At 40.6% G+C, this 18,671-nt stretch overlaps 1 protein-coding gene across 2 annotated transcripts in view; it reads right to left on the bottom strand.

The window, feature by feature from the left end:
• tmem132e (transmembrane protein 132E) overlaps positions 1 to 18,671 on the bottom strand; it is a 381,952-nt gene that overhangs the window by 105,865 nt on the left and 257,416 nt on the right. Inside the window, exons 1-2 of one of the 2 annotated variants that reach the window (XM_028595736.1) lie at positions 5,555 to 6,015; positions 3,962 to 4,937 (exon numbers count right to left, since the gene is read on the bottom strand). In XM_028595736.1, the coding sequence (XP_028451537.1) occupies positions 3,962 to 4,937; positions 5,555 to 5,633 (1,055 nt within the window). In that variant the 5' untranslated portion in view covers positions 5,634 to 6,015. Of the gene's footprint in view, positions 1 to 3,961; positions 4,938 to 5,554; positions 6,016 to 18,671 lie in introns of those variants that run through there. The other variant, XM_028595737.1, reaches the window with a different exon arrangement.

The raw sequence follows: 18,671 nt of genomic DNA, 5'->3' as shown, positions 1-18,671 counted from the left end.
GACGACTGGATGCTAACACGGTCAGCTAAATGTTTCAAGAGGCAGGGGATATGACAAAGCCTTCGGCTTGTACTACAAAGCCTTGCTGTAACTTTGTCACACCACGCCTTGATGGAGAGACTCCCACAGCAACTCTTTTCTCTGAATTAATGAAATATTTTGTAATCTAGAGCTAGATCTATAGATGTAAAAGTGAAGAACAATAATATGCAGAGACTCTGTGTTATGTAGCTTCGTGAGAACAGAATATTATGACTGACACTAGATCATACATTTTACAGAGGGAAAGTCTTGCTCTGAAGTGTAAATGTTGCTCTGACGGTGTGAAGACAAATGCTCGGGATTCCTGGGGGTTGGGACTTTGATAATGAATGGTTAGCACTCTGGTCTGGCTACAAAAAGAAAAACTGAGAAAATATCTTTAAATGTACAGACAAAAAAAAACAAATCCATAGCATTTATTCACAATTTAATTTGAGATTTCAGCTACCCTCAAGACCAAAAATCACATTAACTAGTGAGAAATGGGCTAGTGTGGGCTTTACTTCGGCTTTTCAAAAGCTATTTGTATTTTTTTTATTTTTTTTTATTGATAAATACTGAATACACTGTAAATGTCCATCATCTGAATTCTGTTTGGTCTATGAATGCATTATGATGTTGTTTTATATGCTAATAACAAATGTAATCAATCCACAATCAAGAAGTCTGCTTCATGTTGGTGATTATTCAGAAAATTACACAGAATTGCCTATAAAAAAGTAGGTAAATTATTCTAATAAATAAAAATAAAAAAATCCTGATCAATGTTTCATATCAAATGAATAGTTTTATCTGTTTGACACAGGGCAGGTTTCACTGCCATTTCTGCAAAAGTCCAAAACGTTTTGTCATTTGTAAGCTATTGCATTTCCCTAGTCTCGCTTTGCCAGACCTTTCTACACAGTGCTGCAGAGGAGGGTCTGGCTAGTCCACACAGCATTCCAGGTTTTGGGAGGAAAACGTGCTCTGGTTTATTGGCATTTCTTTAAACCAATCACAATCGTCTTGAGCGGTGCGTGTACGTGCAAAGTTTTTTTTTAGTTGTGCAACAGAAAACTCAGGTTGGACAGATAGTCTAGCTAGCTGTCTGGATTTAACCTGCAGAGATCTGAGAAAAGGTTAACCATAGTCCTCATAAATCGACCAGAGTTTAAAATGCCAACACAAAGGAAGCCCAAGGCAACGGATATCCGGCCTAAATGAGTCAAATCTGGCAGTATTCCCATCGGCAACGGAGCAATCCTGGAAGTGGAACGTCAAGGATATAGACTAGTATTTCCCTAGGGATATGGTAGTGAAATATGAAGTGTCATTGGCTGGAACTGTTACAGAATCTTTCAGGTGGTAATACACAAACTGTTTCGCTGCTAAATAATGTTTTTTTTTTTAGGCAACCTGCTGTGCAAAAAGCACAGTATATAAAATCAAACCTAATCAGAGCTTACGTAAATAAGTTTACTTTTGCTGTATGAGGAAGGTATCAACTGTGAATCAAAGGTGTCCAACACATATTTTTGAATCATTTTTGAATACAAATTCCAAAAGTGAACAGGTGCCACCATGTTTTTGATTTGTTTGGGTCATAACCTTTAACCATAGGTTAGAGGTTTAAGGTTAATTAATAGTGATTCCTCCAACTGAAATGTAAGGAATCACTATTAATAAACCATTTCTGCAGGGATAATTTCTTGTTTCCCTTGGAGCTTATTGAGTTAGTTAGGCTTAATTTATACCCTACTAATCTCTAAATTTCAGCCTGTAAGATATTCAGTTAACATTACAACGATCATATTTACAGTGTGTTTCATCATTGTTGCTGAGTTAGTCGGTGGTTTCGGGTTCCTTGCGTTTCTCTTCTTCCTGCTGCCTTAATGCCTACGAGCAGAGAAAAATTGACTTACCTCAAGCTTTGTAAAGTGCAAATAATCATTTATTCTCTAACCCTGAATATTGTGTTCACAACCGAGGAGAGGAAAGAAGTGCAGGGACCGGAGAGCAGAGTTGCCCCTTATGCTCCCTCAGCTCGATTTCCATAGGCAGAGGGCCAAACTCAGAAATTTCACATTGGCAAATATTATTTACTCTAACAGCCACCATGGTCCTTCTGAGACTCAGGCAATATAAAAATGAAAATTGATGTTTTGAGAAAATAGGAACAATTTTTAAAGCTGACATGGCAGAGTTGAACACAACAGCTAGCAACTTGATTGTCAGTTTGTAAGATCTTTTTTTGACACTTGAATTATTAACTATAATGTCCTGTCATATCAACATTTTAAATTTTAAATTTTTTTTTTATTTTACATTGTGTATTTTCCTAAAATGCTAACTGACACTCTGCAAACCATGGGGAGGTAGTACTTTAGCAGAGCAGACCTGATGAGCACCTAAAGTGGCTATATTATTTATATTTTATAATAATAATGTATCAAATGACAATGGAAAACATTGTGACAATGTGAAAGGGGTCACTCGTCGTGACTTTACTGATTTGGTTCACTTTCACAGCTTTCATATGGTGTTTGTCCATTGGCAGTTTTGGCCACGCCAAAACATTCCACCCTAATATGCGTTTCCATTACCAGTTTAAACACCATGAGTTGTGCCAATCGCACCCGAGCTGGACCATCCTGGGAGTGGGGCCAAAGCGCCCAACCCGCCTCCAACCACCCCCTTCTCCCCCGCAAACAAGCATGCGTTGCGAGACTCAACCAAGAGTCAACAGAATAAATTAAATGCTCATTCCATGCTATTTTATAGTTAATCATGGCTAATTGTAGATGTTATTATAGAAGGTATTGTTATGAGAATAGAGTTTATTGATTTCAATGACTTTTTGCAGTTGAAATTAGTATTACATGTATTTAAACATGCAAAAATATCCTTCAACTGGCATCTGAAATATAAGGCCAAATTATCATTACATTATTGTTATTGTGTATTATTGTGAAGAGGATACAAACAAGAAAGAAAAAAATATGAGCATGGAATAAGGTTTACTGTAGCAAGACATTTCAACATGGGCTCCACAACCATAACCTGGTCAAACAGCACAGGCCTTGTGCATTTAAACACAAACTGCTTTGAGAAGCAGTTCACTGAAAATTATTCATAAAATCTTGTCCTGAGAGAAAAAGGAAATCTCTGGATGTTAAGCCACCACTTCAAAAGGTGAACCGTACAGTGCTGCTACGTGTAAATAATCCTGTCTCCTCCTTTTTATCTTACCTGACTTTAATTACTGCTGGCACATCACTGGGCGCAGGGAAGGAGAAATTAATGAGATGGGTGAAATATGTGATTACATGCTCATTTGGCTCTTTAGAACTAAAATGAACATAAATGGCATGAAGCTCATGTGTTGGAAAGCTCAAGACAGAGAATATTGCATGACTTGGTATTGCATAACGTTGGCAACACTACCATGCACACCATGACCATGTTCTTTCGTAAAATGGTGCAATTAATTTTGAGTTTACGCAAAAACCTTCATCTAATTATGCTGCTTTGAATGAGGCTGATTATCAAGACTGTAATGAAGACATCCAGTTCTATAACTGTTCAATTAATGGAGGGCTATTTGGAGTAAATCGTATATTTCATACAAGCCTGTCCACTGGGGACTGCAGATGTGACTGCAGTTCATGACAGGAGGGGACTGAATAATGTTGGCTGAGGTCTACCAGGCAAATCATTTATTCATCTATAACTCTTGTGTACATGATTTCATGGAAACAGGAAGATTCTCAGAATAAGCTCGTGCTGTGCATGTAAAGAGCTTGATCACATTTTCTTTCCAAAGGGGAATGTGTGATCACAAACACATTAAGAGTGACATTAAGGATGAAAACCCGGATGAATTTGGAAGCAATAAGAACACACATGTATGTCATCAGTATACATTTTAAAGAAGACTTACTTGAGGGTGAACTGTTCGACAGTGGAGTTTGGCATCAAGTAGAGGGAGATTTTGAGGGTTTCTCCAGGCTTCAGGGGCTTCTCTGGTAGCCTGAGGAACATGTTTTTGTCTAACTGCTTGTCCACCAGCAGCTGCTCTTGACTGGCCTGGTACAGGCTGATGCTCCCGATGCGCAGCAGGGGGTGCTGTGACAGAGGTTCTCCCCTGGAAACACCACCAGCCCTATGGCCTGAGCCCTCACTGCACTCCCCATCCAGATTGGGCCCATGAAGTGTGTAGTAGAGCTCAACCCTGAGGGTCTCACTGGTTAGCCCATCCAAGAGACCGTCAGTGGAGCCTTTCCTCCGACCCAATGGGGCTACATTGGTGTTAAACCAGGACGGAGGCATCTCCAGCTGGGCCAAGCACTGCGCCAGGTTGCCTTTCATGCGGCAGGAGGTTTTATTTTCAAGCGTATTTCGGAAGGCATGCAGACGTACGCAGGGCAGCTTGTCCTGAGCCTTGAAGTCATCCCAGTCACGGCCAGCGATGTAGAAAAACACCTGGACTGTGGGGTTGTTGGAGAAGACCCGCGATTGGACAATGAAGGCCCGCACTTTCCAGTTGACTGTCAGCTGGCCGGGGATATCCAGTGGACTAGCTGGCTGGAGCAACTCCTTGGATACTGTCTGGTCCCAGGCAAAAGGACCTAAGCTTATGTTAATGGCAGGGAGATCTTTTGTCTGGAAAACCACAAAATTCTCAGAGCGCTGCAGCGGGTGTCCAGTGTTGGGGCTACTGCTGCTCTTGCTGCTGCTGCCGCCGCCGCCAACTGTTTGTCCTGTGATCTGAGCCTTCCGCAAGAAGAAAGCCAGTTGTGCATTGGACATTTTAAAGTTGGCGGGAAGATACACATTGGGTGGTGAAGGACTGGCTGTCACTGCTGAGGAGCTGAGGAGGGCATCTGAGCTGGTTGGAGAGATTTCACCTGCAAGAGCTGTGAAGAGAGGAAGGAGAAGAGAGAGGTTCAATCTTTACAGTCTCTTTTTTTTAACAGAAAGAGTGAAGAGTAAAGTAAAGAAAATAGGTATAATATGAGGAAGTAAGAGACACAAGGAGGAGAAGTAAATGAATCAAAAAAATGAATGACATATAGGCAGGAAGTCAGAGAGGTCTGCTCAGTCAGCCGTAAAGAGGAAAAGGGGAGAAGGTGAAAAAAAAGAAAAAAAAGAAAAAAAAGAAAAAAAAACCTAATCAGATAATAACTGGTCAATACCAAAAGCACATCCGAATGAACATGTTCACATTATCAAGGTGCATGGCATGTGATCTTTTATCTGGGAAGTAACAACACATTCAATCAGTGTTTGGCTATTCAAGAATTTGAACTGGATAACACACAAAACTCTCACAAGCGACGTGAAGTTAGGCTTGAACTACAGAATGAAACGGGAAACTTGAGTTTGTATTTGAATAGTGCATACACAGTTATCCATTGTACTGTGCTGCACTTGTTGAGAAAAACAAGTCAACATAGCTTAACACCTAAGTTATAACAGTTAAATCAATTTAGGGCAAAATCATTGTAATACAAACTGAATAAATGTGACATACTTATCAAAATGACCCAGAGCTGAGCACAAAAACATAGTTGCCTGTCCCCATGGTCCAAATCATAGATTAAAAGTCCCATATTCCAAATTGTTTTATCATTGAATTCGCATCCTTTAAATCTGAAAAAGAAAATTCAAGAGGATCTTTTGAATTCCCCAAATAGAAAACCTCTTTAAAAGATGCGTTACTCAACAGGAACTCCACAGAAGTTTGGCTTCTTTTTTAGTTTCTCTTTAGAAAATCTTTGTAAGTTGCAAAAGAAGAATGAATGAGGGTGAAAAAAAAAGAAGACGCATATGCTCCGGCAGTTCTTCACTTGGTCATGTTCTTATATCTGGCATAAAAGGTTCCGCTGAGCTTCTTGAACTTGTGCTTGTCTTATTCCCCGTGGTTTAGGTCTTGGTTTAAGAGTGGTTCAGCCCCACGCAGCCGCTAGCTCAATCCCAGACTGTGTGCATGGCTCCAGGACAGACTCTGATAGACAGGCAGAGCCTCCTCCCGGTTGGTGGGCTGTACGGGAACTATAGACAAAGCCTTTGACGCCGCCCCATCTTGCCACACCTAGTCTCTAGTCTATAATCACCATTTTAGCTCCCGGTCAGAGCTAAGACACACAGCCCTCAGAGGACTCGACTTACACCACACACACACCCACACCGACACACATATGGAGTCCAAAGAAATAACACTCTCCAGCTCGATTCATCCTATCCCTCTGGACGTGTTCAGGCAGACTCTTATGTGTGTACATGTAAGTGTGTGTATAAGGGCTGTGTGTGTGTCTCTCTGTGTGTGTGTGTGAGTGTGAGGTGGGGCGGGGGATGGATGTATTGCTTGAATGCCTCCAGGCAGAGAGAGAGAGAAAGAGAGAGTAAGAAGAAGGGGAGAGGGAGGGCTTAGGTAAAGATTATTGATGAATTAGTCTAGCTCTCCTTCCCTTTTCCTCCTCCTCCTCCTTCTTTCCCCCCTCCTCCTCCTCCTCCTCCTCCTCCTCCTCCTTCTCCTTTCTCGCCTTCTCCTCCCCCCTCCCCCCCTCGTCTGCTTTAGCCCCATGAGAAATCCATGAGAATGAGGGGATACCGCCCGGAGGGGGAGGGGTATCTGACTAGCCTCCCTGCTTCACTCACATGTGCCTGGAATTCCCATAATAAAAGAGAGCGAGGGATCCATGGATGTGTGTGCACTTGTGTGTGCGAGTGTGTGTGTGTGTGTGTGTGTGGGCCCCATAAACTGAATGGCAAACAGCGGAGGCAACAAAAGATGAAGCCACAGCCGGGGACACATCCTGCACTTACAAATGAGCAATCGTAGCCATAGAGAGGGCTGGAGAACCTATAATAATGAGTTAAGCTACTTAAAGGCTGTCTAGTCTTTATCGACCAAAAGCTCTCTTACCTCGCAGGAATGTGTTTGTGTGTGTGTGTGTGTTTCGAAAGAAGAGCTGCTCTTGCCTTGATCAACATTAAAAGCGACAAATATGCACAGCATTCCACAAACTTCCTTAAGGGCTCCTCTACCAGAGCGCCATCTGTTTCATTCTCCTGGGTCCAAATGCAGAGCCACCATTCAAATCTCCCACCGTTACTGTATATTTTACCAATACTAGGAGACTCTACTAGCAATCCTCGCCTCGGGAAAAGATAGAATATGGGCCTCACGTATAAGGATATACACCTAGTACGCCTGCCAATGTTAATATCAAAGCTCTACATGATTTCATTGCTGCGTTTAAAAAGTAAAAAGATATTGGAACAGCATTACACACCGCTTTGCCCGATTTCTCTCACTTGAGGCAGCAGTAGCCTAGAGCGCAGAGAAACCTTGAATCCCCAGACCTGCTGGGAATTTTTGAAAAGTGAATGCGCGATGTTTTACCCTGCCTTTCGACATGACTGTCGGGTTGTCCTTGAGCAAGGCTCTTAAAGAAATGTGTCTCCATGTGTTCCACAAGCACCTGCTGCTGGTCAAACAGCCCACAACAAAATGGTTCCAGCTTGCAGCTGTTTTCTTTTAGGCATGGTAATTTAGGTTTTAAAGGAGTTTGCCTCTGACTTGGTACTGTCGACTGCTTATCTTATGTGCATCTGTTCATTTAAACACAGGGAAGCTGTAGGGCTACATCAGGGAACTGAAGGTAAAACTGTGACTCCAAACAGCTTGCTGACATTATTTGTGCATGTGCACGACAATAACAACACAATATGGGACCGTTTGCATCATCAGTGATGTGTGATAAAATCTAGCTGTTAAACCAACTCATACAGGGTGCTGCAGCAATGTGAAGCAATAACCTGAGGAAATTGGTAAAATACAAAACAATTACTCACATTTAGGGACAAAATCTCTCTCCACAGAGGACTGATTGTGACTTCTTTCTTGAACCAAGATATGTCAGTATTTCTTGAAAGAAGATTTGAATCTTTCAAGCGTGATCAGAAGAGTTTACACTGTGGTGGTCATAGATATATGTCTTTAATTGTATGGTGTTGCTGCCTTTTTGCTGTGACTATTTGAACAAATGTTTTATAAGAGTCAACATTAACATTAATAAATTATAGGAGACTTCCACAATCAAAAGTGTCAGCATACGTTGGACCACCAAGCTAAAGTCCCATTTTCCACTTACTGTGCTGCAAAAACACTGACTTCCCCACCTTCTTCCATGATAAATGTTTATTAAACAGCATCTTCCTGTAGTCCACAAATGTGCTTTATTTGTCCTTTTTCTATAATAATAACAGCAACAGTATCATATCAAAGTCAGTGGTGAATAGTAATAGGGCTGTGGATGTTGCTGCAACAAAGTAATTTGCAAAAGTATTTTGAGTATATTTTGCCAAAAGCACAATGGTCTGTTGCCTCTGTCAACTTCCTGGGGACTGTGAACCAACAGTGACACAGATACTTTACGCCTGCAGAACACCCGACTACCGGCCAGGAGTCTCCTAATTCCTTTTAAATGCAATAAAACTGTACAATGACAATACATGCATTGAATGCCATCAAACAAAACTAATCTCTGCCCCTTTCTCTCAACCGAGAGGCCTTATGGTGTCATTTGAGAAGGTGATTACAGCCTACGATGCATCAGGGTTCTCTTGTCTCATTTCAGTGTAACAACATCACTGGGTAGGTGGGTTTGAATGGACACAGATGGGCTTCCATTGTGAAACCCTATCGCCTTCCTCTTTCACTTGATGTCCTATTAGACCTGGGGCCAAATTGAATTGAATTCTCTTCCTGTTGTGCTCCCATTACGTGAAACATCTGCTCTGTGTGTATGTGTATATGTGTATGTGTGTATGTGTGTGTGTGTGTGTGTGTGTGTGTGTGTGTGTGTGTGTGTGTGTGTGCGACAGGGGAACAAGTGGGTGTCTAGTCTCAGGGCACTTTGTATTCATCAGATTACTTTGTCTGATGTCAATTAATGAAAGTATGGGGCCCCTTTGAGGCTAAAGCCACTTCTACTCTTAGGCCAGCCCGGTCTCATTCCCAGGGCATCAAATACCAACGCTTTGTCACGGCCTTTGCCGTTTCATACCGACGCACAAGGCACCACAGAGCGTCTGTATGAAGTGTGCCAGGCTTTCAACTGTAAATCCATCCGCAGCAATATTAGACGCTCAGAACTCAGAACTAAGAGCGACAAAGTCTAAGTAGGGAGGAGGTCAGAGTGGTAGATGGGTCAAACAACAGAGGACTTTCACCCAGGAGACCACGGTTCGTATCCTGGTGTCTACTTCTTTTAACCCCACCCATGATCTTTTCCTACACCTAAGTGTTTTTATGTAGTTTTGTTTGAATTCACAACGTAAACCAAGTGTTCCCCGTGTTTAAAACCGCAATCGTAGTGGAGCGTCACAGATTGATGCACTGGGGTAACAAGTGATGCTAATGACAGCGTCAGTATTCAACGAGTTGGGATAAGAACATGTTGGTTATGCTAATAACAGCATGCAAAGACTCTGCTTCTGCAAAGAAGATTGTGGTTTCTAACCACAAAATGGCTGATTTCATTCAGTGGAGACTCTAATCAATCTACTGAGTGAATTTCTTTTGTGTTTTCGAACCAGATAAACCTTTTTTTTCTCAGAAGCGAATGCAGGAAAGATTCCTTGCAACCAATTTGCGTCATTTTTACAAAAAGCAGGAGGTTAAAGGTTAACTTGTACTAAAACTAAACTAATTTTAGTGGGTCTCAACATAGACATAGGCCATACTACTTGTAAGGCAAACATATTTGGAGCAAAATATCTGGAAAAGCATATATTCCTGGGATAATGTGTGTTATAGGCCACACTTTTAATCTGAATAATCTACTACCACAACCACTTTCTTCATGTCAATAAAGAATACAAATTCTACCCATTCAAATTTAGAAGGATCTGGAAGGATCTGCTGTGCTGCTGGTTAATGTCCTCAAAAGCATTGAGCAGACTGAGTCAAAAAAGCCTTGTTCCATAGTTAAATGAAACACTTAACTGTATGTCTTGCTGCCCATACAAAAGCTGTCAAACATAAAAGTTGGCTGCCAAGTCAAGGGGAAATATATAGAGAGGCTGTTATGAGGAGGGCAGATATTTGATCTTGAGGTAGAGAAGTGCATAAATGTCTCTTCAAGTAAAAGGTCAAGAAAAATTGTTGAGTGGGTTTAGAGAGATGGAGCATCCTTACAGCATTACTAATGTTCCAGTGCCATGGCATCCCTATCGACATTATCTTACCCTTCACTCCCTCCCTCCTTCTACTCGGCTTTGAGAAATACTACACTGCTAATACATGTACATTTGGAATGGTGAAAAAATACCTTTCAACTCACTCAACAACATACTTATTACACACCTATCACACTATTTTACAGTGTGGGATTACACTTAAAGGGTAACTACCATTTTTTTCAACCTGGATTTTCAACCTATTTTCCTATGTTTTTGTGTGTAAGTGACCAATAGAAACAACAATCTTTGAAACTGGTCCGGTATTAAGCGTGAACACTGTAACCGGCAGCCACAGACTGGGCTGCAATGTAACCCAATTTTGCGGATGTTTTTAGGTTTAAAAAAAGGATCTTATTTCCTTAGAAATCACTCACACTTAGAATATCAATTTGAGCCTGTCGGCGGCAAAACGAGCACTTTTGTGAAGGCAAATACAAGTTGCACAATTGCCATATTAACTTACTTTGTAGCTTGTTTTCGCCCCTGCTGACTGCAGCAATCTCGCTTAATACTGGACCAATGTCAAAGATTGTTGACTAATGGGAACATCAATTATACACAAAAACATAGGAAAATAGGGTCCAGGTTGAAGAAAAAAAAAACGTTAGTTACCCTTTAACAAACACAGTTATTGCACTTTTTCTTGTCAACTTTTAATTTCAGTATTCTATATTCAGACTCCACATTTACTGAGATGTGTATGCAAATACCCATAATGTAAAATGGTTCAGATTATCATTCAGTTAACTATGAATGCAACACAAAGTGCAGGTGAAAAGACATGTTAGCATGGGATAAAGGCTCTGTTAGCACTAGTGCAGTTAATCCTATTTTTGCCTCTCTGAGGAATGTCTATTTCCATCTCAGTCAGACCTGGATTACCTTTACAAATGGACTGCAGCTGGATTATCTCAAACTGTGTGTGACTTTATATTTGATCAGTTTTCCTCATGTCATTTATATGCATAGGGAAATTACATTCAAGTTTCAGTCACACTGGGGAAGGTTTGTCCAGTCCATGTATTCCCATGAAATCACATCACTTTGGTGATTTAGAAATCATTCTACATGCTACTTGTCATATATTATGTGTCCCCTTAAGCGTGCATACACGTCTAACACATTTCCGTCAGACTAAACAGATCTAAGATGTGAATCATTCCGTCAGTAATCACATCATGTACAACTGACATCCCAATGAAGCATAAACACAGATCGGAAGGGCCGGTTAAGGGCTGTCGTCCACAGCTGCAGCATGTGTGCTGTCTGGCTCCATGACGGTCACATCATGAAATGTCCACCAGCAGCGTTTACAAAGTAGACACAATGTAGAGAAGCACAGCCTGAAGTTTGTTTTTCTCATTTATCACATTTATGGGTGAGCAATGCATCAACCGGGATATGTATACGTTTATATAACTAAACCGGTTTCCAATTGGTCCTTTTAGTTTTTGTATAGCCAGAGATTTGACAATACAAATAAATAAGACCACAGAGCTGCCAAACCCAAATAAAAGCCAGATGCAGTTTATCATTCATTCATTCATTATTTCAGCCATGAAACATTCAAAGCTGCATCTCTTGGACGTTGATCTTTAGAACAGCACAAGGAAACCTCCCACAATTTCCCCCAATTCACATAAGGATAAATATCCGGTCCTCCTTCATATGATGTTATTGCAAAATCCTTATCTTTTCTCTTCCTGTAAAATGTTATAATATTTTGATGACTCATCTTGGACTTGGTGTATACATTAGGGGATGCACAAACTAGTCGACTATACTCCTCCACAATGATGTTTTGAGCTTGAAGTCCACTAGTTGCTGATCATGTGGTTTTGTCACTAACAACATTGACCTGTAGCACCGTCACTGGTAAAATTAGTAAAAAACCCAGCTCACTTGGAACTTTGAAAGCCACAAAACGTTTGGGACATAAGGGGATATTGGAGCTAAGGACGAGGAGAGCTGCCTGTAGCGGTTTGGATTTCTGCGCTAAAAGAAGTTTGCAGTCAGCTGTTTGTGTAAAGACACGAGGAGCTACGTGCTAATGCTAACATTACAGGCTGTCCAGCATCGGATCACTGGATTCTCGCACAAAGCCCAACGTAGGAGGTATGACTCGCGCTACACTTAATGGCCATTTAAATTGCGTGCACAGATAACTAAGCATAAACCCAATGCATTTGTTGCCAACGAGGACGGATAATAGACTTTGAATGAGTGTTTGTTTACGGCAAACATTTGATTGACTGACTATCACAAAATGCACGACACAGCGTTGGACATAATTACCGGGACTGCTTTCTTAAAGGTACCGCTGGTAAACCCAGTGGTGTGAGTAGCGCAGTGGTGATTCTAGGATTAGACCTTTAGAGCTCAGTCACTAATGAGAATGGGACACGGATACAGTGCCTTGCAAAAGTGTTAACACCCCCTGCTAAATCACAAATTTCATTAGCCGATGATCTCTGAGTTTAGACTGGGTAAACCCAGCCTGATCTGCCGCCGATTTGATTTCGCCCTGCAGCTCAGGCTGGAAACCTGTAAATTTTTCTATCCTGCTTCCGTTAAAAATCTGCACCAATCACAAACTGGCTTATCCACCTGGCATGCTATTGGCGGGTTTAACACGATGATGATAGAGAAGTGACGGCAAGCAGCTTTTTGTTTACATTCAACATGGCGGCCACCGAAGCGCAGCAACCCGTTGAGGCCGCTGTCGCTGTTGTTTTAAAAGACGTCAAAAGCAAGTTTTCTCTGAAAACGGAACAGAAACTTGCCCTGGAACAATTCCTAAAAAAGAAGGATGTGTTTGCCTTACTACTGACTGGCTTTGGTAAAAGCCTAATTTACCAGCTAGCCCGCTGGTGGCCAAAAGAATGGAGTTCAGCTCTGCAAAGTACGTCACCCGGATCGTTGGTCTGATTGGTTGAAGGACTATCCAATTGCGTACAGAGTCATTTGAACTACGCCCATTGATCACATCTCTTGTGCAGTAGAAAATACAGAGCAGACTCCCCAGACTAATGTTTAATCTTAAAAGATTGAGCTTGGTCTGGTGATAGCCAGGCTACTCTGAGCTAGCTACTGAACAACAACGTCAGCTAACGTTTTTTTTAACACTATTAACACAATGATGGAATTAAACCTGACACTTTATAAGTCACAGTAATAACAACCAATTTTACAATATACAGAATTTTTTGTTGTTTACGTTTCAGTTTGGGTTGTAATCTGAACCATGCAGCTACCAACTTCTTCTCTGGAGACTACCAATGTTAAACTTCACAACCCACTCCTGCTCTCCCTCTGACAGATCAGATAGAGCGAGACAACCACCTCCGATTGGCCAAAACTACGTTTCTGTTCTGACGAATAATAGGCTTTCTGACGGGGTTCGGTTTCTGCCACTGAACCGAACCCTACGCTTGGTCGACGTAATGACGCTGCCGTTGATTACGGGAAGGTGTTTACGTAGGTGGAACTTTCAATGCAGTAGTCTGTGAAAAAGTGAAAATGGAACTCGTGAGCAGAAAAAGCGCCGCCCGGCAGCACCCCCAGCCAAAAGAAGGCGACCCAAGCCGAGCCACACGCCCAACCCGCAATGCCGACCTGTCCCGCAGCGACAAGGACCCCAAACAACACACAACATCGCCGGTGATAAAAAAACCTGCGCATGAAACATCCGAAAGAATATGAGCCGCAAATGAAGGAATCCACAGACAGCAGCCGAAATGTGCTTTCCTACGAGGTGAAAAGAGCGTGTGAATTCAACATTAAGTGGTTACATTTAACTATTTTAGAGGCTGTGGACGTTGTTTACTTCATTAATGTGTTTACTGAGTTAATGGACTGAAGATGAGAGTAGGATTCAGTATTTGGTTTCAGATTCGGCAGAATCTTAACCAGTGGATTTGGTATTCGGCCGAACCCCAAAAATCTGGATTCGGTGCATCCCTAGTTTCTGTTAACCCTTTCCTTGACTGGGTTACAGGTGCATAGCGGCGACACAGGATATTAAACCTGTTTTCAAGCCCTTTGAACCTGTAATTGTTTGTCACTAACAGACAAGTACGCAAACTCTAACTTGAAGCACTAAAATAGATTTTTTTTTTTTTAATTATCATAATTTTTAGGAGGGCTGAGATGGAATTTAGGGGGTCTTTAAAAAGGGTCTAAAATCACCAATGGAGTAGCGTGTTAAAGCACAAACTGACAAACGGATAACCTTAGTTAAGCTCACTACAAAAGAGCTTGTAGATAAGTTGGACAGGTTGCAAAATGCTAGAAAGGCTAGGCTACACAAAGCAAGCCTCTTAAGAAAACCAATACAAGGGTTGATATTAAAGGGTGATAAAATACAGGTACTTCTCCTGCGACTTTCATCACATCAGAGTCAACTTTAAAAAATCTGAAGTCACGCAACCCCTAGTATACATACATTTATTCCATCAATCCTGCCTATGATATCAAACCACACGTGACTGTTACAGCTCGTTGTAGGCCCTACTAGCTAGCAGAGCAAAGTCATAGTAGGAGGTGTGTCTTGTGATATCAGTTGGTTAAAAATCCTTGTTTACAGTACCAAAAGAGTATGATTATGTTTACCTTGCACAGCATCTGGTCTCTCACAATATCACAAGATCAAGCGAATATTGCACGATCATGTATCACACAAAAATCCATCTTGTCAGGCTCCAACCTAGGTGACTGGGTGTGGAGCTACTGGCAGCTTAGGGTGTGGTTTAGGTATGTAACGGCCGCGACAACAATGGCGGACCAGATAGACAGATGGTTTATCCAATCACTTGCCAGGCATATTTTGAAAGCACCTGTCCTTTCCCAAACAGTTTCCAATGAATGCTTCGCAGATGGTTCTGTGTCTTGCACGTCAGGTTATGATTATGTGCCAATTTATTCATTTCTATTTAATTCTCTTCCTTCAGATCCAACTATGGATGCCCACGTATTGTTTCACTTGGAAATACATCACAGTACTGAAGTTAAAGATGCTCCAACTTCCCTTTCACTGTGGCTTTAGGCCTTTCTGCAAAATGGAATCAAGTTATATTTAAAATATGTGTGCTATCACGTTCCTTTTTATAACTGAAAGTAGTTTATCTTGGAAATAGATGGATTTGTAATCAATCAAAATCCTCTGATTGCTCTTTATTGGAAAAAAATAGACGTGACTGACACTGAGCAATTAATAGATTTAAAAACATATGTTTTGGAAATACATAGTGTTACACACAAAACCTTTTCTCCCTGATAAATAACCTGTCCATTCTATATAATTTATAAACTACTATCTATTGTTCACCTAATAATCTTCTTAGTCAACTTGGTTTTACAAACAAACCCCTTATGGAAATCTCTTATTAATTAATATGCTACCCTATCTATCCACTGACCTTTAAAATTAAATGGCTTTTCATTTTTTGCTTCCTCATGTAGAGTACTGTATGTACACGTGATTATAAGCATGTATATGAAGATTCTGTTGGTCTGTATGGAAAATCACCATTAGTCTCTTGGCTCTCATGGGAAAACTGTTGGTAAATAAAACTCATGAAATTAAGAACTATGTAGAAGACATAACTTTAAAATATAACTGCTCTGAATTCCTGAGGGAAACTCAGAATTGGCTAGTCTGTGATGCTTGATACTAAAGGATAACAAAAGGAAGAGAAGGGTTATTAATCTAACACTGGTGAGTCCAACTTCCTCTGGAAGAAGCAATCCCTCTAAGGGTTTTGGGACACGGTTCAAAATTTGCCCTCAGTTTTCAATCAATCACTCCCTGTGGATAAGAAATGTCTGACACAAGGATGTAATTTGGTGAATCTACAGGGTCTCAATTAGTGGAGATGGAATGTTTTTTTTTGTTAAAGTCTCGCTTTGTAATTTAGGCTGATAAGAGCCGTGTATTTCCACATTAAATTCATAGTGCAGCTTTAATGAGGCTTGATTTGCAGATTAAATAAGAAGAATATACAACCAGTGTGACACCAATACTATCAGTGGGAAATGGAACATTTCATCATTGATTCTTTATATGCACCCATAAAAACCATCCATCATTTATTTTATCAGTCACCCTCATCGGGTCCAGCCGGGTCCAGCAGAGGCTGTTTGAATGAAGCAACAACTGAGCTCCTAGAAATTCAATATATGCTCTACAGTTCACTATTTTTGGATTTATTTTTTTCTTTTCCAGGCAGCCGTTGGTTACCATTCATTTTCATATGCTAATCGGTCACTGTCACGGTATAGTGGTAATGCAGTTTTAAGTACAGACTGGTTTAAAAAGTCTGCACTGTGTGACCTCATAACAATAATTTAATATTGGCAAAAAAAAGAATGCAGACTTGACTTTTATTGTGGGGGATTTCACAATTCAAGTATTTTTAAGAGGTTGATAATAGTTTTTTTTACATTGTACACAAATGAATGTAAACTAATGGGAGAATATGCATTCACATTTCTAACAAAATCCTTTTTAATTATTATGTTAGACCAACAGGCTACACCCTTGGCAAGGACTTTGACCTTTTGTTTATTTTATGACTTTGCAAGCTCTAAATAATTTTTATTTTATAATGCAAAAAGTACAGAAATGTGCATGTTACAATAATTATGTATGAAGTCTTGTTTCAGCTTTCCTTGCTTTGCTGACTGGTTTCTGTTTCTCTTCATTACTGCTGGTAGTCTCACATGAAGGCCTTATGTCTTAACACTTGCCACACTGTTTTCTGAATACATTTGGAAGCTGAAGAGGTCAACAAAGAAGCTTCTCAATTCACATTCAGTTGGCATGGGACTCACCAACAACCTCAACAAGTACCAGAGAGCTGAACCTCTGTGTGGGAAGTTGAGAGGAACACAGAGTCTAGGAGAGAAGGGGTGCTCGCAACTATAATCACATAGAGCTGCTCTATGAAGTCGCAGATGCTTAGTATGTGTAGTTAGTGTGTGCCTCGGGATCCCACATGGCCCCTGCCTTCTGTTTCTTTGCTACCAAATGGAGTCTTGTAGGCACAGCCACTGCATGCATTAGTAGTGTATTGATGAAAGGATGCAAATGCCTCAAGGCAGCATGATCTGTGCCTGAATACGATCTGAGGCTGACCAATCTATAGGGCTCTAGACAACAGGATTTGTCTAGAGTAAGGGGATACTCTGTGTGATGTAAACTGAGCCTCACAATATTATTCAGCCGCTATTACAAAAGGATTTCCTACACAAAAGGATTCTACAGAAGGATTTACTGTATTATTTGATGCGTTACACTTTGAATTCTCTTTCCAGGTTACGTTTTTTAATTAAATAAGCTACTGCAAGTTCTTTCCTATATGTCACATCTATATGCCAACATTGTCACAACTATACCATCTGTGTAATTAAACCATTCATAGTCCAATTCATTTCTTTATTGTTTTGTTTTCATTAGTTTTACTGGTGTGTTGCTGGTTTTAGATTCAATTTTCAATCTTTTAACTTAACTTTACTTCCCTGCTAAATCCCATTACTTTTACAGAAGCAAACCACCTAATTTCCCCACGGCGATCAATAAAGCCACACATCCATGAACTGAAGAAAGGAAAAAAGACCCTAAACGATTTGAATGAAAGAAAATATATCAAGTTACACTCGTAAAAATGAGAGACTGTCTTGTATGACAGTCGATTTACCTCCATTTTATACCATCATTTAGACTGATCCATCAATGGCTTTACCCTGAGGAGTGCAAGGACAACGCTGATGCATGCAATTCCCGAAGACAAGATAGCTCTCACATTATTTGGCATATCATTCACAGACTGAATCTAACTGCATATAGAAAGGATCCTCGTTTCAAAAAGTCTCAGCTTTGTGACTCTCATTTCACTGTACTCCCTGACAAAGCCTGCTTTCCCGACTTGTATTATAGAGTAATCACTGTGAGTCTAAGTAATGCTAAATTATGCTGATTTGTAGGTTATACATTGGCAGACTTTCATTGTATTTGACCAGATTCAGCAGCACAGCTCTAATTGCAGCCCTTTGGGGATAATAAAGCACTGCTGAACATTGTAACAGGATACAACACTGGACAAAGCTTCTTTTTATTACCATATATGTTTTCAGCCTCTGGTATTAGCCATTAATATGTCTTGGAAAGATCAAATGCAAGTTTCATTATTGGGGGAAAAATGTTGAGCACTGCAAAATAGACAGATATAAAGAGTTCCAGAGGAACAGATTGAAGAACAGGAAAGCTAACAAGCTCAAGGGGAAGGTTGGCGATATTCTGTATTTTTGTTATTGTCAACAAATCCCATGAAAATACAAAAAACAACTGAAGATGTACAATGATCAATTTTAATTTTAGGTAAATTAATTTAAATATACTG

This window comes from Perca flavescens, chromosome 13 (genome assembly GCF_004354835.1).
Source record: "Perca flavescens isolate YP-PL-M2 chromosome 13, PFLA_1.0, whole genome shotgun sequence".
NCBI classification, from domain to species: Eukaryota; Metazoa; Chordata; class Actinopteri; order Perciformes; family Percidae; genus Perca; species Perca flavescens.
The sequence above is the reverse complement of the archived record's forward strand: the minus strand, read 5'-3'. Positions and strand labels throughout refer to the sequence as shown.